The sequence below is a fragment of the Papio anubis genome, chromosome 9 (assembly GCF_008728515.1).
Source record: "Papio anubis isolate 15944 chromosome 9, Panubis1.0, whole genome shotgun sequence".
NCBI lineage: Eukaryota > Metazoa > Chordata > Mammalia > Primates > Cercopithecidae > Papio > Papio anubis.
This window is the reverse complement of record NC_044984.1, coordinates 115,599,180-115,617,545: the sequence shown is the minus strand read 5'-3', so window position 1 is coordinate 115,617,545 and position 18,366 is coordinate 115,599,180. Positions and strand designations below refer to the sequence as shown.

General features: G+C 50.2%; 1 protein-coding gene across 4 annotated transcripts in view; it reads right to left on the bottom strand.

The window, feature by feature from the left end:
• Nucleotides 1-1,507: 1,507 nt before the first annotated feature.
• The window catches only part of P2RX4 (purinergic receptor P2X 4), a 24,558-nt gene continuing 7,699 nt past the window's right edge, over nucleotides 1,508-18,366 (bottom strand). Inside the window, exons 3-12 of one of the 4 annotated variants that reach the window (XR_004176229.1) lie at nucleotides 13,893-13,964; nucleotides 13,710-13,782; nucleotides 12,874-12,970; nucleotides 6,954-7,034; nucleotides 6,696-6,837; nucleotides 6,463-6,528; nucleotides 3,088-3,335; nucleotides 2,919-2,984; nucleotides 2,514-2,609; nucleotides 1,508-2,091 (exon numbers count right to left, since the gene is read on the bottom strand). Coding sequence is in view for 3 of the 4 variants with exons in the window: in XM_017946251.3 (XP_017801740.1) it covers nucleotides 2,065-2,091; nucleotides 2,514-2,609; nucleotides 2,919-2,984; nucleotides 3,088-3,181; nucleotides 6,463-6,599; nucleotides 6,696-6,837; nucleotides 6,954-7,034; nucleotides 12,874-12,970; nucleotides 13,710-13,782; nucleotides 13,893-13,964 (885 nt within the window). In the remaining variant the exon portion in view is untranslated. Of the gene's footprint in view, nucleotides 2,092-2,513; nucleotides 2,610-2,918; nucleotides 2,985-3,087; nucleotides 3,336-6,462; nucleotides 6,600-6,695; nucleotides 6,838-6,953; nucleotides 7,035-12,873; nucleotides 12,971-13,709; nucleotides 13,783-13,892; nucleotides 13,965-18,366 lie in introns of those variants that run through there. The other 3 variants (XM_017946251.3, XM_017946252.3, XM_031650827.1) reach the window with 3 other exon arrangements.

Below are 18,366 nucleotides of genomic sequence, written 5' to 3'. Positions count from 1 at the left end.
CACCACACCCGGCTAATTTAACTTTTTGTAGAGAACAGGGTCTCACCATGTTGACCGGGCTGGTCTTGAATGCCTATACTTAAGTGGATACCTTGGCCTCCCAAAGTCCTGGGATTACAGGCAACAAGCTTTTTTTTTTTTTTTTTTTAAGGCAGCATGAACCAGAGCTTCAATAAAGGGAGTTGGTAAACTTTTTTTTTTTTTCCCCAAAAGCAAGAAAAGCCCAGGTTAGCCATTTATCCAGCAGACGCAAAGTAATGGCAGAGGTGAAGGGCAAACTGCTTCCTCTAGGGAGATTCTGAATACCTGAAGCAGAATTCAGCTGGTGTGTGGCTGGGCTCGGTGACTCACGCCTGTAATCCCAGCACTTTCGGAGGCTGAGGCAGTGGATCATGAGGTCAGGAGTTCGAGACCAGCCTGGCCAACGTGGTGACCCTCTTGTCTCTACTAAAAATACAAAAATTAGCCGTGTGTGGTGGCAGATGCTTGTCATCCCAGCTACTTGGGAGGCTGAGGCAGGAAAATTGCTTGAACCCAGGAGGCGAAGGTTGCAGTGAGCCGAGATTGTGCCACTGCACTCCAGCCTGGGCAATAGGGCAAGACTCTATCTGAAAAACAAAAAAGCACAAAAAAACAATTTAGTTGGTATGTAGTCACAGCCGGAAATAGCTTCACGAACATCTCGAACCTGAGTGGAGCTAGGTATGCGTGCTGCTGCTCTTGGCTGGAGACTTTCGGGAAGCAAACGGGGAGGGGAGAGGAAGCCACTTCCATGTTACCAGAAATTGTTGCCCACAGCATAGAATTGTAATATTATGTCAAAAGGAAGCACAGGTAAGATGTCACTATAGAAAAAGTGTCCTGTGTACTGTATAGGAAGACAAGCTAATGACAGAAATTATTAGGCTTTAAAAAGTAGGCAGCTGGGTGCGGTGGCTCATGCCTGTAATCCCAGCACTGTGGGAGGCTGAGGTAGGAGGATCACTTAAGCCCAGCAGATGGAGGCTGCAGTGAGCAGTGATCGCGCCACTGCACTGCAGCCTGGGTAATAAAAATAAATAGGCCAGGCATGGTGGTGCACGCCTGTAATCCAAGCACTTTGAGAGGCTAAGGGAGGCGGATCGTTTGAGGTCAGGAGTTCGAGACCAGCCTCGTGGCCGACATGATGAAACCCTGTCTCCACTAAAAATACAAAAATTAGCTGGTCATGGTGGCGTGTGCCTGTAATCACAGCTACTCGGGAGGCTGAGGCAGGAGAATCGCTTGAACCCGGGAGGTGGAGGTTGTAGTGTGCAGAGACTGTGCCACTGCACTCCAGCCTGGGTGGCAGAGTGAGATTCTGCCTCAAAAATAAATAAAGAAGTAGGGGAAAATGTGCATAAGCGCCAGAAATAGACTATCCCATGGACCTTTTCTGAGCACAGTGAGCCGGACAAGTGGATTTACTGGTTGTTGTAAAGGGTAGGAAGGAAAGTTCTAGCACATGCTACGAGACAACAGACAGGGATTAAGAAAATCACGTTTTAATGTCTGGTCCTCAATCACTTCAGCACAGCGCTTCTCTGAAGAGAAATGCCAGCTCTGCCTCATGGCTGCAGGGAATGGTTGGGGGAAGCCTGCAGCCCAGGCCTGCTACAAGTCTAGTGACTGCAACCAGGCGGCCTCCCCTGCCACATAAAGTGCTCCAACAGAGCCGCCGTGCCTCAGAGGACTGGGCCTGTCCAGGAGAGAGCTGGAGACAGGAGGCTTCTGAGCAAAGCCAGCTCCAGCCCTGAAAGTCACAGCAGTGCCACTTCCTCGGGCCAGCGCTCCCCCTCACAACCCCAGGTTGCGGGAATAACAGAGTTGACCCAGCCAAGAACAGATTGGTGACCTCCTGGGCCGAGTGGTCAAACAGATCCTACACACAACACACAGGAGCTGCTGGGGAACCCTGAGTACTTGTGGAGTGGAGACTCAATCAGATTCCAGAACTTTCTCTGGGGTGATGTGGTGGCCATTTCTCCCTCCTCCTCCTCTCTGTTCTTCGATGGGGCCGTGGAGAGCCCAGGTGTGGGGTAGGCCTCACGGGTCCAGCTCACTAGCAAGACCCTGCAAAGAAGGACACAAGCAGATCAAGGTACCCCTGGGACCCCTTGTGGCAGGCGGGAGGGCGGTGCCAGGGACTTCACTGTCAGGGGTTCTCAAGTTGGTCCCAGGCCTGGAACCCAACCTTTCCTGTTCCACAAGGTGAACTGAAATAGTGTGTGCACACAGGCGTTCTCAGAGCATGCATTATCATAACCAACTTGAGATATCGCTCATTGAAACGAGGCTGGGTTTAAAGAGTCAATCAAGTACGGGCCTAGGGATGGAGCAGCTGCTGAATGGCGGGACGGCCGGGTTAACAGGGGGACACTGCGCCACACTGGCGCCAGCCTCTGCAGAATGGCCTCCCAGACGGGCCCACGCCCAGGGCTCCCGCACCCGGGAGATAAGAGGCCTGCACCTGCTGGGGGCCAGGAGGGGCGCACCTGCTCATAATCTTCCACATATTTGTATTTCTTCTCCCGATAGTAGAGTCTTTTCTTCATGCAGTAGAGGACTATGATGTCACACAGCACGGTCGCCTGAATTTAGCACAGGGTAAGAGTGAGCCAGGATTGCAGCCCCTCTTATTCTTTGCGTGCCCCTTCCTGAGAAGCTTAGAATCTTTACCAGAATGGAAAGGCACCCCTATCTCTTGGGAGAAGGCTGGGACCCAAGGGGTGTGGTCTTGGTGAAGGGAAGGTGGGAGGAGGGCTGGGGGCCAAGGGAAAGAAGGCCAGAGGGTCAAGTCTAGAAACACATCTGAGGTCTGAGGCCCAGGGTCAGGACCAGGAGCCCAGCCCAGGGTCTCACCTCACTGTGAGGGTGAAGGCAGGGCCTAGCCCACTCACCATGCCCAGCAGCGCCAGGCCAGAGCCGATGTTGATCATGGTGGGGATGATGTCAAATTTCCCTGCCTGTCAAGACAGAGGAAAAGGAAAAAAGTGTTTCTGCAGGGGCAGGGAGAGGCCCCTTGTCCCTGCAGGGAGTGACGGAGGGGAGCCAGTGGCGGCGAGCTACCTTCCCAAACACGATGATGTCGAAGCGGATGCCGTAGGCCTTGATGAGCGTGCGCTGCTCCTTGCCAGCCGGGTCTCTGTAGTACTTGGCAAACCTGAGGAGAAGGAGGATGGATCGGGGGAGATGGCTGGGGCAGGACCTTGGGCCCTGGGAGAGGATGTTAGAGTGGAGCTGGTATGGGTGAATGGTCCACTCTGTTGGCTGAACAGATGCTGGAGCGGCTCGGGGCCTCTCCTGGCTGAGGTGGGCTGTGCAAGCAGGAAGACGCGGGACCCATGAGGTGGAGGGACACAGGGAGACCTCTTTCTCCAGCACCACCATACCCTCCTGAACCTGAACAGTTTGCTCTCAACATCCCACTTGGTACATCCCACCTGCCTCCCTCAAGGGACCCTGGCCTCCAACATCTAACAGTAAGAATGTGACCAGCCAGCATTGCAGGAGGGGACTAAGCCAGCCCCAAACACAGCATCCGTGCAGGGCCTTTTTTTTTTTTTTTTTGAGATGGAGTCTCCCTCTGTTGCCAGGCTGGAGTGTAGGGGCACCAATCTTAGCTCACTGCAACCTCCACCTCCCGGGTTTAAGCAATTCTGCCTTAGCCTCCCAAGTGCTGGGACTACAGGTGCGCGCCACCACGCCCAACTGATTTTTGGATTGTTTAATAGAGACGGGGTTTCACCAGATTGGCCTGGATGATCTCAATCTCTTGACCCAGGGCTTTCTTTTTTATTTTTTCAAAGAAACATTGATTTTGTGCACACAGTCTTCAAGAAGAACAACAACAACAAGAACCACTGATTTGTCACACAGATAAAGAGATGAACAAAACGTTGTCTGTCAACACAACAGAATATTTGGCCATAAAAAGAGACGAGGTACTGACACAGGCTACAACATGTATGAAGCTTGAAAACATCAGGCTAAGGGGAAGGAGCCAGACACGAAAGGCCACATATTGATTCTATTTGTATGAAATGCCCAGAAGAGGCACATCTGCAGAGACAGAAAGTAGACCACTGTTGCCAGGGGCAGGGGAATGACAGAAGGGTGCAGGGTTTCTTTTTGAGATGATGGAAATGTTCTAAAATGGACTGTGGTGAAGGTTGCACTTATCTGTGAATATAGTGAAAACGATGAATTCTGCACTTCAAATGGGTGAATGGTATGGCATGTGAATTGCATCTCAATAAGACCATTTAAAAATATATGGCCAGGCGTGGTGGCTCACACCTGTAATTCTGGCACTTTGGGAGGCTGAGGTGGGTGGATCACTTGAGGTGAGGAGCTCGAGACCAGCCTGGTCAACATGGAGAAACCCCATCTCTAATAAAAATACAAAAAATTAGCTGGGTGTGGTGGCGGGTGCCTGTAATCCTAATTACTCAGAAGGCTGAGGCAGGAGAATCGCTTGAACCGGGAGGTAAAGGTTGCAGTGAGCTGAGATCACGCCACTGCACTCCAACCTGGGGGACAGAGCAAATCACTCCCTTAAAAAAAAAAGAGAGAGAGCGAGCGAGCGAGAGAGTGCGCACACGCGTGAGCAGGGGATGGATGGTTGGTGAAGAACCATCAAGACATACCATCTGCTACCCCATGTTCTCCAGAGATCCGCCAGGAGCCTCGGCCCACACCCTAGGTCCATGCTTTATCTGGCCCACAACTTCCATGCCATGGGCCAGGCCTGGGAGACAGGCAGGGCCTGGTGCTGGCCGAGGTCAGGGGATAGGCGTCCTGAGGTCTTTCTGTTTTAGGGCTCTGACCTAAGCTTGAGGTTTCCACAAGAAGTATGTGACAGCAGAGATGGAATAACACAAATCTAACTGTTAGAAAAGAAAAATTCAAATACCTGCTTTACTCAGTGAGCCAGAAGTTTCAAAAGGACAGCAGATCCCACAATTACAGAGGTCTTAGGATCCCGTATGGATCGGATTCCACATGTCACCACTAGAGGGAGGCAAGTGCAGCCCAAAGTGCCGCTGAACGGGCCCAGGAAGGTCCTTGCAGGGCCTCTTTTTTTTTTTTTTTTCCCCTGAGACGGAGACTTGCTTTGTCGCAGGGGCTGGAGTGCAGTGGTGCGATCTTGGCTCACTGCAACCTCTGCCTCCCTGGCTCAAGTGATTCTCCTGCCTCAGCCTCCTAAGTAGCTAGGATTACAGGCATGCGCCATCATGCCCAGCTAATTTTTGTATTTTTTTTTCCTTTTTTTTTAGTAGAGACGGGGTTTCGCCATGCTGGCCAGGCTGGTCTTGAACTCCCAACCTCAGGTGATCTGCCTGTCTTGGCCTCCCAAAGTGCTAGGATTACAGGCATGAGTCACTGCGCCCAGCCTGGAGGGCCTCTTTTTTAAGGAGTGTGAAAAATGCAACAAAGGGTACATGGAAATGTACCTGGCTACAGATTCTGCTGCCTCAAGGAAGTGGCAATAAGACCCTGTCATGAGATCATCAGCTGTAGTGGGTTGAACAGTGTGTCCCCCAAAATTCACATCTACCTGAAGCCTGGGAGTGTGACCTTATTTGGAAATAAGATCTTGGCAGACGTAATTTGTTAAGATGAGGTCATACTGGAGTAGGGTGGGCCCTAAATTCAGTGACTGCTGTCCTTACAAGAAGAAAAGACACAGAGACACACACAGGGCAGAAGGCCTCATGATGGCAGAGGCAGAGTACTGGAGTGATGCGTCCACAAGCCAAGGAACGCCGTGGGCTACCAGAAGCCGGGAGAGACAAGTAAGGACTCTCTCCAGAGCCTTCAGAGCGAGCACGGCCCCGCTGACGCCTGGATTTTAGGTTGTGGCCTCCAGAACTGCGAGAGAATCAAGTCCTGTGGTTGCAAGCCACTGTTTGTGGGACTTGCTTACAACTACCCCCGGACACCGAGATGCCAGCATTTGTAGCAGGGAACCAAGCAAGGCCTTTCAGGGGCCTCAAACCGGTGTCCCCTGCACTCTGGAGATTCTGGCACAGGTTCAACCTTTGAGAAACCAATTCCTGGGCCAGGCCCCAGAGGCCTTTGGACTGGAGGATCATGGATCATCCGCTCCTCGAGACAGTGAATGGAGGTCATGGCTGAGGCTGGCGCTGGAAAGCTCAAGCCCCCAGCCTCTCCTGGCTGCTCTAAGAACTATCTCAACACGTTTCTTGTGGCAGGAAAGGGCAAGGAGGGTTCTCGGGGGCTGGGATGGCCTCAGAGCAGGACACCACTAAGCGCATTTTCCCGGCATGGCCTTCCTGCTGCCTTGGATGGGGGACCAGCAGCCTGTCCTTGGGGTGCTGCCTGAGTGCTAGTCTTCAGCGGGCGTGGGTGCCCCCACTGGCATGTACCCAGCCCCAGCACCTCCCACAACATGAGCGAGGGGTCCAAGCTCACGCCCACCTGAAATTGTAGCCAGGAGACACGTTGTGCTCGACATCTCGTGTATCGAGGCGGCGGAAGGAGTACCTGGGCAAGCAGAGGGAGGCGGCTCTGTCCAGGTTGCAGTCCCAGTTGACCTGGATGCCCATGATGCCTCCCTGGGGGTGAGCAGCAGAGACACGGCGAGGCTTTCCTCAGCGCCTGGCACGAGATGCCTCCAGGGCTGGGTCAGGAGAGCCAGGACCCGCACCCACCTCCACGGCCATGTCTTGGAAGCTGTGTCCTGCATTCTCCACTATTTTGCCAAGACGGAATATGGGGCAGAAGGGATCTGTTTTAGCGTCATAAATGCACGACTTGAGGTAAGTAGTGGTGATGTTGGGAAGGATATTCCTCCTAAAGTCGAGAGGAAGCAGAAAATCAGAGCAAGGAAAACCTCAGAGAAGAGAGAAGAGCCAGAAGTTTCTCCAAGAGCCTGGTGAACTCACGCAACACACGCGGCCACCACTTACTTGCTGAAATTAAATTTGGGATACCAGATGTTGTTCTTAACCAGAAGAGTGAAGTTTTCTGCAGCCTTTAAAAAAGCAGGTCTGAAAAACAATGATTACATTACTGTTAATGAAATACAAATATATACAAATACACACCCATGTTATATATATATATTATATATATGTATTGTGTGTGTGTATATATACACACACACACACACACATATATATATTTATTATTATTATTTTTTTGAGATGGAGTCATTCTGTCACCCTGACTTGAGTGCAATGGTGCGATCTCAGCTCACTGCAATCTCAGCCTCCTGGGTTCAGGCAATTCTCCTGCCTCAGCCTCCTGAGTAGCTGGGATTACAGGTGTGCGCCACTACGCCTGGTTAACTTTTTTTGTATTTTTAGTAGAGACAGGGTTCCACCATGTTGGTCAGGCTGGTCTCCAACTCCTGGCCTCAAGTGATCCGCCTGCTTCAGCCTCCCAACGTGTTGGGATTACAGACGTGAGCCACCACGCCCAGCCTATAAATATTTTTGAGACAGGGCCTTGCTCTGTTGCCCAGGCTGGAGTACAGTTGCATGAACACAGCTTCTTGTAGCCTCAACCTCCCAGGCTCAAGGGAGGTCTCCCACCTCAGCCTCTCAAGTAGCTGGAACTATAGGCATGCATCACCATGCCTGGCTAATTAAAATTTCTTTCTTTCTTTCTTTCTTTTTTGGTAGAGATGAAGTCTTCCTACATTGCCCAGGCTGGTCTGGAACTCCTGACCTCAAGCGATACTCCCACCTCCGCCTCCCTGTACTGGACTACAGGAGTGAGCCACCATGTTCAGCCCCTATGTACTATTTTTAAAAACATATACACACATCTTACAATGTCATTTTGTCAAGAAGATGAAACACCTCTAACATTTTCTACTCCCTTCTGCACACACACTCTTCTCTTCCAAGAGAGGAGACTGAGCCGAGCCTTCCAGGTTCTTCCTCTCAAGCAAGGGCAGGCCCTCTCCCCCAAGGCAGTGAAAACCAAATTGCTAACCAGGGAGGGGACTCGTGGCCTCACTGGAAATCAGTAGGCCGGGCTTCCTGGCCTTAGGGGCTTTGGGGCCTTAGGCGTTCTCCAGGGAAAGAATGAAGGCTGGGCAGGTTCAGTTTTACAAGCCAAAGCAAAAGTAAATTTGCCTACAGGCTGGATCCTGACCTGTCTGAAAGGTGCACAAAGCACCTGCCAGCAGGTGCACCCGCCTCTTCTCAGAAGTGCCACGTCAGCTCCTGGCTGACAATACAAGTTGAATCTGTCCCCAAGGGGACTCCACTTCTTTGGTGAATTTCTCCTGGAGAATCTGGCACTGTATGGCTGACCCTTCTGTGGGGAATGTTCCCTGATCCAGGTGGGATCTTTGGAATGACAACAACAGTCTTCCCAGCCCTGAGACAGGAGCAAGGCCAGTGACAGGGCTGTACTCTGAGGACAGCTGAGCCTGTCACCGTGGCTGTCAGAGAAAGGCTGGGACCAAGAGGCTTCTCTCAGATTTTTTTTTTTTTTTGAGATGGAGTCTCGCTCCTGTTGCTCAGGCTGGAGTGTAATGCTGCAATCTTGGCTCAGTGCAACCTCTGGGTTCAAGTGATTCTCCTGCCTCAGCTTCCCGAGTAGCTGGGGTTACAGGTGTGCGCCACCACGCCTGGCTAATTTTTTCATATTTTTAGTAAAGATGGGTTTTCACCATGTTGGCCAGGCTGGTCTCGAACTCCCAATCTCAGGTGATCCACCCACCTCGGCCTCCCAAAGTGCTGGGATTACAGGCACGGGCCACCATACCTGGCCTTCTCTCAGGTTTTCAAAGTCCCCGCTCCCTCAAGAGGGATGGCTTACAACAGGGGTGTTCAAGTTTTTGTTATTTCCTGTACCATAACACCCCCCCACACCTGTGTACCTCATATGTAATACTTTAAGATCAACTCACCTTTTAGAGAAATTGAGATGAAATTTACTAAAACATAAAATTAACCATTTTAAACTGGACAATTCTGTGGCATTTAGTACATTCATAATGTTGTGCAATCATCACCTCTATCTAGTTCCAAAACGTTTTAGTTTTAGTTTTGTTTTTGAGACAGAGTCTTATTCTGTCGCCCAGGCTGGAGCGCGGTGGCATGATCTTGGCTCATTGCAACCTCCGTCTCCCAAGTTCAAGCAATTCTTGTGCCTCAGCCTCCTGAGTGGCTGGGATTACAGGCACACACCATGATGCCTGGCTAATTTTTCTATTTTTAGTAGAGGGGGGTTTCACCACGTTGGACAGGCTGGTTTTGAACTCCTGACCTCAAGTGATCCACCTGTCTCTGCCTCCCAAAGTGCTGGGATTACAGGCGTGAGCCACTGTGCCTGGCCAATGTTATTTCTTTTATCAGTGTGCACTTAAAAATCATTCTACACTGGATTAGATCTATAACAGTGAGGTCCAATGAAAGTATATTGTGAGGTCAGGTGTGGTGGCTCACCCTGTAATCCCAGCACTTCGGGAGGCTAAGGCAGGTAGGATGCTTGAGCCCAGGAGTTCAGGACCAGCCTGGGCAACATGGCGAAACCCTGTCTCTACAAAAAATAAGTTAGCTGGGCATAGTGGTGCGTCCCTGTGGTCCCAGCTACACAGGAGGATGAGGCGGGAAGATCACTTGAGTCCAGGAGTTCGAGGCTGCAGTGAGCCATGGTTGTTATCACTGCACTGGGTGACAGAGCAAGATCCTGTCTCAAAACAAAAGTATCTTATGAGACACAACTACAAGCCACACTCCAATTTAAAGTTTCCTAATAGCCACATTACAAAGTAAAAGAAACAAGTACAATTTTATACAATAACCCAAAATAGCACTTCAACATGTAACCAACATAAAAAATCAATGAGATATTATACATTCTTTTTTTCATAACAAATATTCAGGGCCGGGCACGGTGACTCACGCCTGTAATCCCAGCACTTTGGGAGGTCAAGGCAGGCGGATCATGAGGTCAGGAGATCAAGACCATCCTGGCTAACATAGTGAAACCTGGTCTCTACTAAAAATACAAAAAAGTCAGCTGGGGGGCCGGGCGCGGTGGCTCAAGCCTGTAATCCCAGCACTTTGGGAGGCCGAGACGGGTGGATCATGAGGTCAGGAGATCGAGACCATCCTGGCTAACACAGTGAAACCCCGTCTCTACTAAAAAATACAAAAAAATAGCCGGGTGAGGTGGTGGGCGCCTGTAGTCCCAGCTACTCGGGAGGCTGAGGAAGGAGAATGGTGCAAACCCAGGAGGCGGAGCTTGCAGTGAGCTGAGATCCGGCCACTGCACTCCAGCCTGGGCGACAGCGCGAGACTCTGTCTCCAAAAAAAAAAAAAAAAAGTTAGCTGGGCATGGTGGCGGGCACCTGTAGTCCCAGCTACTTGGGAGGCTGAGGCAGGAGAATGGTGTGAACCCAGAAGGCAGAGCTTGCAGTGAGCAGAGATGGCACCACTGCACTCCAGCCTGGGCGACAGAGTGAGACTTCATCTCAAAAAACAAAATAAAATAAATAAATAAATAAATAAATAAATAAATGTTCAGAATCAGGCTGGGCGCGGTGGCTCACACCTGTAATCCCAGCACTTTGGGAGGTTGAGGCAGGTGGATCACCTGAGGTCAGGAGTTTGAGACCAGCCTGGCCAACATGGTAAAACCCGCTCTCTACTAAAAACACAAAAATGAGCAAGGTGTGGTGGTGGGTGCCTATAATCCCAGCTACTCAGGAGGCGGAGGCAGGAGAATCACTTGAACCTGGGAGGCAGAGGTTGCAGTGAGCCGAGATCATGCCACTGTACTCCAGCCTGGACGACAGAGCGAGACTTCGACTCAAAAAAAAGAAAAACAAAAATCCGATTCGATGATGAGTGCACTTCCTATGGGCAGCCCATCTCCTTTTGGACCCAGTCATATTTCAATTTTCAATAGCCACGCGTGGCCAGAGTCTCCCGTGTTGGAGAGCACAGCTCTGTGAGATCCTCTCCGGCTCTAAGATGCCAGGATTCCTTTTCTTTTTCTGTCTCCTTCCCTTGCCTTAGCAATCTCTAAATCTGCAGTTCTCAGCCTTTCCTTCCGTCTCAACATACCCAGGATGAGGTTTAGTGGCTTCCTGCTCCCCGGGGCTCATGGAGGCCTCGGTCTGAGCTCTTGGTGAGAAAGGCCCTGGGCTGCACACACTTCTCAGAGCGCTGCCCGGACTCCACCCCACGAAGTACAGCCAATTACAACCAGGAAGAATGTTATTCTAGAGCAACCCTTGAACGTGGCTAGTTTAGTTGATTTTTAAATTTTTATTTATTTATTTATTTATTTAATTTTTATTTTTTGAGACAGAGTCGCTCTCTGTCGCCCAGGCTAGAGTGCAGAAGCGCGATCTCAGCTCACTGAGATCACTGGGATCTCCACTTCCTGGGTTCAAGCGATTCTTCTACCTCAGTCTCCCAAGTAGCTGGGATTACAGACGACCGCCACTATGCCTGGCTAATTTTTGTATTTTTTAGTAGAGACGGGGTTTCTCCATGTTGGGCTGGTCTCAAACTCCTGGCCTCAGATGATCCGCCTGCCTCAGCCTCCCAAAGTGCTAGGATTATAGCATGAGCCACTGCGCCAGGATGAACCTGTCTAGTTTAGTTGTATATATTGTATATATTGTAGCAAATATCTGTTGTTTTCTTCTCAGCATCTGTGCCCAGCTTTTCTGGTAACAGAACCCCAAATGTCCTTTAGAAGCCATATCTCCCCGATGCTTGCCTGTGTCACTTGGGTGGGTCTGACTCTAACCCCAGCTGCAGAGGTGGGCATGTGCCCCAGGCCCAAGCTGATAAGCGAAACCCATGCCCCAGTCACGGAGATGGGTTGAGAGATATGGCCGTTGATGTGATGATGGACAGGTCTAGAATCTCCAGGGACAGCTGGGAAGGGACACTCAGCCTTGGGGGGCTGTAAGTGCAGTGCTGCCTCCTAGGCTATGCTGTGGGTCGGAGGGACGCAGAGCCAGGAGGGGAGACTAGGGTGTTGTCCTTTATCCCTCACTCTGTTGCCCAGGCAGGAGTGCAGTGGCCTCTGTCGCCCAGGAGGGAGTGCAGTGGCACCATCTCAGCTCAGCAACCACTGCCTCCCCAGTTCAAGAGATTCTTCCGCCTCAGCCTGGCACGAGATTCTCATGGCCATGCTGGATCTTTTTGGTTAGCCGAACAATACACTGCCCCCCGGTATGCACGCATGTGTATGTGTGTGTGTGTTTGTGCACATGTGCTTACAGCACTGAGAACTGTTTCCTGTCAGTTATTTGCAACTGACACAGAGTCCTAACATACAAGGAAGTCAGCTGCACCCTTCTCGTGAGTGACAGACACTTGTGGCCCAACTTGCCACTGATGGTCACTGCCTTGTGGTTGAGAGCAGCCATCTTAGGGCAGTCTGACTCCACATCGACACCAGAAACACACAAAAAGCCACAACACACAGGTGTTAACTCCTTGACCACCTCTGCTCAAGGCCGACACCCAGAGTTGAAGGTGCTTCCGGCTGGGTATGGTGGCTCCCGCCTGTAATCCTAGCACTTTGGGAGGCCAAGGCAGGTGGATCACTTGAGGTCAGGAGTTCAAGACCAGCATGGCCGACATGGCAAGACCCTGTCTCTACTAAAAATACAAAAAGTTAGCTGGCGTGGTGGTGGACGCCTATAATCTCATCTACTCGGGAGGCTGAGGCACGGAAAATTGTTTGAACCCGGGAGGCGGAGGTTGTGGTGAGCCAAGATTGCACCACTACACTCCAGCCTGGGGTACAGAGTGACAATGTGTCTCAAAAATAAATAAATAAATAAATAAATAAATAAATAAATAAATAAAAAGGCACTTCCTTCCCTAGTGCTGGACTCACTGTGGCACGTGTGTGTCATCCTCCACTGGGCACCAGGCTGCCACCTCACACGTCTTGACGGACTGGTTGAAAGGTACGCATCTGCCTGTTGAGACTCCTACAAGCACAAGGGGGGATCCCACGTCCACAGGGGTCTCCCATTTTCTACCTTTTTGGAGTAGAGAGGGAGAGCCCCATCCAGCCTCCCATGCAGCCAATCTTGAGCTGTGCAAATCTGGGATTTAGACAGTGTCAGCGTCCACGAGTTAGAATTGGAGGAAGACAGTCACCTGTGTGCCAGCCACATCTCAGCCAGGGTGATGCCAAGCTAAAGAATGGGACAAGAGGCTGGGCGCAGTAGCTCATGCCTGTAATCCTAGCACTTTGGGGGGCTGAGGTGGGTGGATCACCTGAGGTCAGGAGTTCAAGACCAGCCTGGCTAACATGGTAAAACTCCATCTCTACAAAAAATACAAAAATTAGCTGGGCGTGGTGGCGTGTGCCTGTAATCCCAGCTATTCGGGAGGCTGAGGCAGGAGAATTGCTTGAACGCGGGAGGTGGATGTTGCAGTGAGCCTAGATCATGCCACTGCACTCCAGCTTGGGCGATAGAGCAAGACTCTGGCTCAAAAAAAGAAGAAGAAGAAGAGAAAAAACAGAATAGGGCAAGAGCTGGGATGGCTTCTGGGGCTCCACTGACAGCAGTGAATGCAGAGAAGGTTCCAGGACCCCAACCTTGACACCTGGCTCACCCATGGTCATGTGAAGGAACTGGGGGGATTTCTCTATCAGAAAGGCTCCACGGTGGGGGCAATCTGCTCAGGGGCTGCCCTCCCCAGGAGGCTGCAAGCTCGTACCATTACTGTGGGTGCCGGCAGAGCCAGCAGTACAGTTGGCATCTGATTTACACACAGTGGTCGCATCTGGAATCTGGAAAAAGAAGGAGTGAAAACAAGGTCCATGTGGCCCAGCCCCACACACAGGCGGACAGGCGTGGAGAGGCACGTGGGGCCTGGGGCTCTTCCCGGGGGGCCTCCTACCTCGGGACACAGGTCCTGGGTCTGGTTCATGGTGAGGATCATGTTGGTCATGACGAAGAGGGAGTTTTCCTGCTGCAGAGGGGAGCACGGGCAAGTCACGCTCAGAGGACTCACAGAGAGCCGAGAAAGGCAGACGTTGACTGAAGAGGACAACTCAAAAACTGACCGCATGGTCTCCCGCTCTCTCCCATCAAAGTTTATAACCGAATGGAAAATAGCGACTCAAACAAGTCCTTGTACATACATATTCAGCGTAACACTTTTCATAAGAGCCAAAAGGTGGAAACAGGTTGGGCACGGTGGCTCAAGCCTGTAATCCCAGCACTTTGGGAGGCTGAAGCAGGCGGATCATGAGGTCAGGAGTTCAAGACCAGCCTGGTCAACATAGCGAAACCCTGTCTTTACTAAAAATACAAAAATTAGCCGGGTGTGGTGGCGGGTGCCTGTAGTCCCAACTACTTGGGAGGCTGAGGCAGGAGAATTGCTTGAACCCAGGAGTCGGAGGTTGCAATGAGCCGAGATCATGACACTGCACTCCAGCCTGGATGACACAACAAGATTGTCTCAAAAAAAAAAAAAAAGGTGGAAACAGCCCAAATGTCTGTCTTAGTCTAGTCACACAATGGAATGTGATTCAGCCATGAATAAAAAGGAATGAAGGGGCTGGGCACGGTGGCTCACACCTGTAATCCCAGTACTTTGGGAAGCTGAGGCAGGCGGATCACCTGAGATCAAGAATTCCAGATCAGCCTGGCCAACATGGTGAAACTTCGTCTCTACTAAACACATACACACACACACACACAAACACACACACGGAGCCAGGTGTGGTGGTGGGCACCTGTAATCCCAGCTACTCAGGAGGCTGAGCCAGGAGAACCACTGGAACCTGGGAGGTGGAGTTTGCAGTGAGCCGAAACCACGCCAGTGCACTCCAGCCTGGGTGACAGAGTGAGACTTTGTCTCAAAAAATAAAATAATAAAATAAAATAAAGGAATAAAGCACTGACACAGGCTACAACATGGATGAACCCCAAAAACATGATGCTGAGTGAAAGAAGCCAGACACAAAAGCCACATAAGATACGATCACATTGATGTGAAATTTCCAGAACAGTCAAGTCCATAGAGACAAAGCACTTAGGGGTTACCAGGGAGTGAGGGAAGTGGGGAATGGGGAGTGGCCGTGTAATATACGAGGCTTCTCTTTGGGGTGATGGAAATGTTTTGAACTAGATAGAGGTGATGCTTGCACAACACTGTGAATGCACTAAATGTGCTGAAGTTTTTATTTTAAAATGGTTAATTTCTTTCTTATTTATTTATTTGAGATGGAGCCTTGCTGTGTCGCCCAGGCTGCAGGGCAGTGGCATGATCTCGGCTCACTGCAATCTCTGCCTCCCGGGTTCAAGCAATTCTCCAGCCTCACCCTCCTGAGTAGCTGGGACTACAGGTGCGTACCACCACACCTGGCTAATTTTTGTATTTTTAGTAGAGATAGGGTTTCACCATGTTGGCCAGGCTGGTCTCAAACTCCTGGCCTCAAGTGATCTACCTGCCTCAGCCTCCCAAAGTGCTAGGATTACGAGCATGAGCCACTGTGCCCGACTTAAAATGGTTAATTTCTGTAAGTGAATTTGACTGCAGTTAAAAAAAAGGGGAGGGGGGTCTGCAAGGTGAAGCAATGGTTTCTCAATTGAGCTTGACTTATTGAGGGAAAGAGCCAACGAGTGCTAAAAACATTCCCTGCCAACCAGATTATCTCAGAGGAATAAAAACATGAGGCCTCACGGGGCTCAAATCTGGCTGGTTTTCTTTCCTAACTGAAATTATAAACAAAACATTCTAGAGAAGACTCGGTCAGGGTCAGCAAGTGACATTTTTCTTTGAGAAGGTTCTGTTTCCTCCTCATACATATAAAGGTGCCAAATAATTGATTTAGAGTTTCTGGAAAGCAATTTGCTAGGATGAGACTGAAGAATTGCTGACAATGACCTCCTCATCTAAGGAATAAAAGGCAAAGACCCCAAAAGATTCTAGTTGGATCTATTATCTATCTATCTATCTCTTTATCTATCTAATCTATCCTATCTATCAAATCTATTCTATATCTATTTTCTATTTATCATCTATCACCTATCTAATCTATCCTATCATCTATCTGTCATCTATCTAATTTATCCTTTCCTTCCGTCTTTCTTTTCTTTCTTTCCTTTTTCTTTCTTTCCTTTCTCTTTCCTTTCCTTTCCTTCCATTTCCTTCCTTCCTTCCTTCCTTCCTTCCTTCCTTCCTTCCTTCCTTCCTTCCTTCCTTCCTTCTTTCCTCTATCCTATCATTTATCTATTCTATCTCTCTCTCTCTTGATCTATCCATCCATCCATCCATCCATCCACCCACCACCCATGCAATCAAGATGGGGTCTCACTATATTGCTCGGGCTGGTATTGAACTCCCGGGCTCCGATGATCCTCCTGCCTTGGCCTCCAAAAGTGCTGGGACTACAGGCATGAGCCACTGCACCTGGCTGGGCCCAGGCATTTTAAAAGGAGATGCCCAAAGTTTTCAGCATTTCACACTCCTGAGAAGAACAGTCAGTAGTGGGAGCCATCTTGGGGATCAGGGCAACTCAGAAACCAATCAGTCTGTAGATATCCCCAACCCCACGTCTGACAAGTGGTGGAAGCTCTAGGAATAGCTGGCATCTTCCAAAGGCCCAGGGCAAACTATGTTGGGAGACAAGGAGAAGGCCACAGGAAGAGGCATGAGGATGTGGCATGAGCTGCAGCTTCTCTCCCGCCACCCTGTCATGTTCCCAGGTGTTCAATGTACAAATATACTCCTCGCTTGGTGTTAGAGAAGGCCACTACTGAAACTCTCCTGAGTTATACTTGGAACAATTTGGTATGGTCTACTTTTTGTTTCCTATCTCTCCTTTTTTTCTCCCTCTTTTAGAGTTGGGGTCTTGCTCTGTTGCCCTAGCTGGAGTGCAGTGGCGTGATCACAGTTCACTTCAGCCTCAAACTCCTGGGCTCAAGTGATCCTTCTGCCTCAGTTTCCAAAAGCATTGAGATTACAGGCTTGAACCACCGCATGTGGCCTGTTTCCTATATCTTATCTACTTCAAATTAAGGGGATTTTCAGTCTGGAGATGAGCCAAGGGGCTGCCAGTAGATGACTGTGCTCCATCTACGAAGAACACAGACATCGTGAAAACTCATGAGGAAAGCCCTGGGGAACTCGCACGGCCCCTGCCCAGATCCACCACGGAAGGCTGAGTTGTGGGGTCCTCCTTTCCACCAAGGGACAAAAGCAGGGCTTGTGCCCTTCGTCATCTGCCCAGTAAACACACTGAGCATGACATTCCCAGAGCTCGCCGGGACGAGGCTATGCCTGCACAGACGGCAGCTCTCTCTCTGCTAAGACAGGTGCATGCTAACAGCACTGCCCCCTCCAGCCAACTACAAGTCCCCTGTTCCACTTGATCTTTTTTTTTTTTTTTTGAGATAGAGTCTTCCTCTGTCACCAGACTGGAGTGCAGTGGCGTGCTCTCGGCTCACTACAACCTCCACCTCCCAGGTTCAAGTGATTCTCCCGCCTCAGCCTCCCTAGTAGCTGGGACTACAGGCATCCGCCACCACACCAGGCTAATTTTTGTATTTTTAGTAGAGACAGGGTTTCACCATGTTGGCCAGGATGGTCTCAATCTCTTGACCTCATGATACACCTGCCTCAGTCTCCCAAAGTGCTGGGATTACAGGCATGAGCCAACGTGCCCAGCCCTTCCACTTGACCTTTATGGCTCATTAGCTCGGTCTCCTCTCTGGGCACCCCGTAAGACCCTTCTCTTAAGAAGGTAGGGGGAAGAACACACCTGAAGAAAGAGTTTCTGAAGTTCTTGTTTTCCCTGGCAAGAGCTCTGAGCCAAGAGTTGGCAGCTAATCTATACTGGTTACCCTCGGTCCCTTAGCACATAAGCCATCTGGAGGGCTATGTCAGGGTTTGACTGTGTGGTGCAGAGGCTGTTACCAGGACTAAAGAGTCAATGTTTAACTTAGAGCTTTGCAGATTAACAGCCTGAAGACTAGTATGCAGCAGTAAACAACATCTTCCCTTCCCTTTGTTCTCCATGGAGTCCTGTGCTGCTGTCTCTGTTTCCTTCTTGTTTGGATTCTGGTCTTTTAATTCTTTTCTTTTTTTTTTTTTTTTTGGTAGAGACAGGGTTTCACCACATTGCCCAGGCTGGTCTCGAACTCCTGGGCTCAAGGGATCTGCCTGCCTTGGCCTCCCAAAGCTCTGGGATTACAGGTGTGAGCTACTGCGCCCGGCCTAAAGTTTTTACACTGTCTGCAAAGATTTACCTTGTGGATTTGGGACAATAACGCAAACCCAAAATGTGGAATGGTGATATTTCCACTTGAGTTTTTATCAGGATTTATGACATTTGTTTTCTCATCTTTCCGGGCCTGAGATAGGC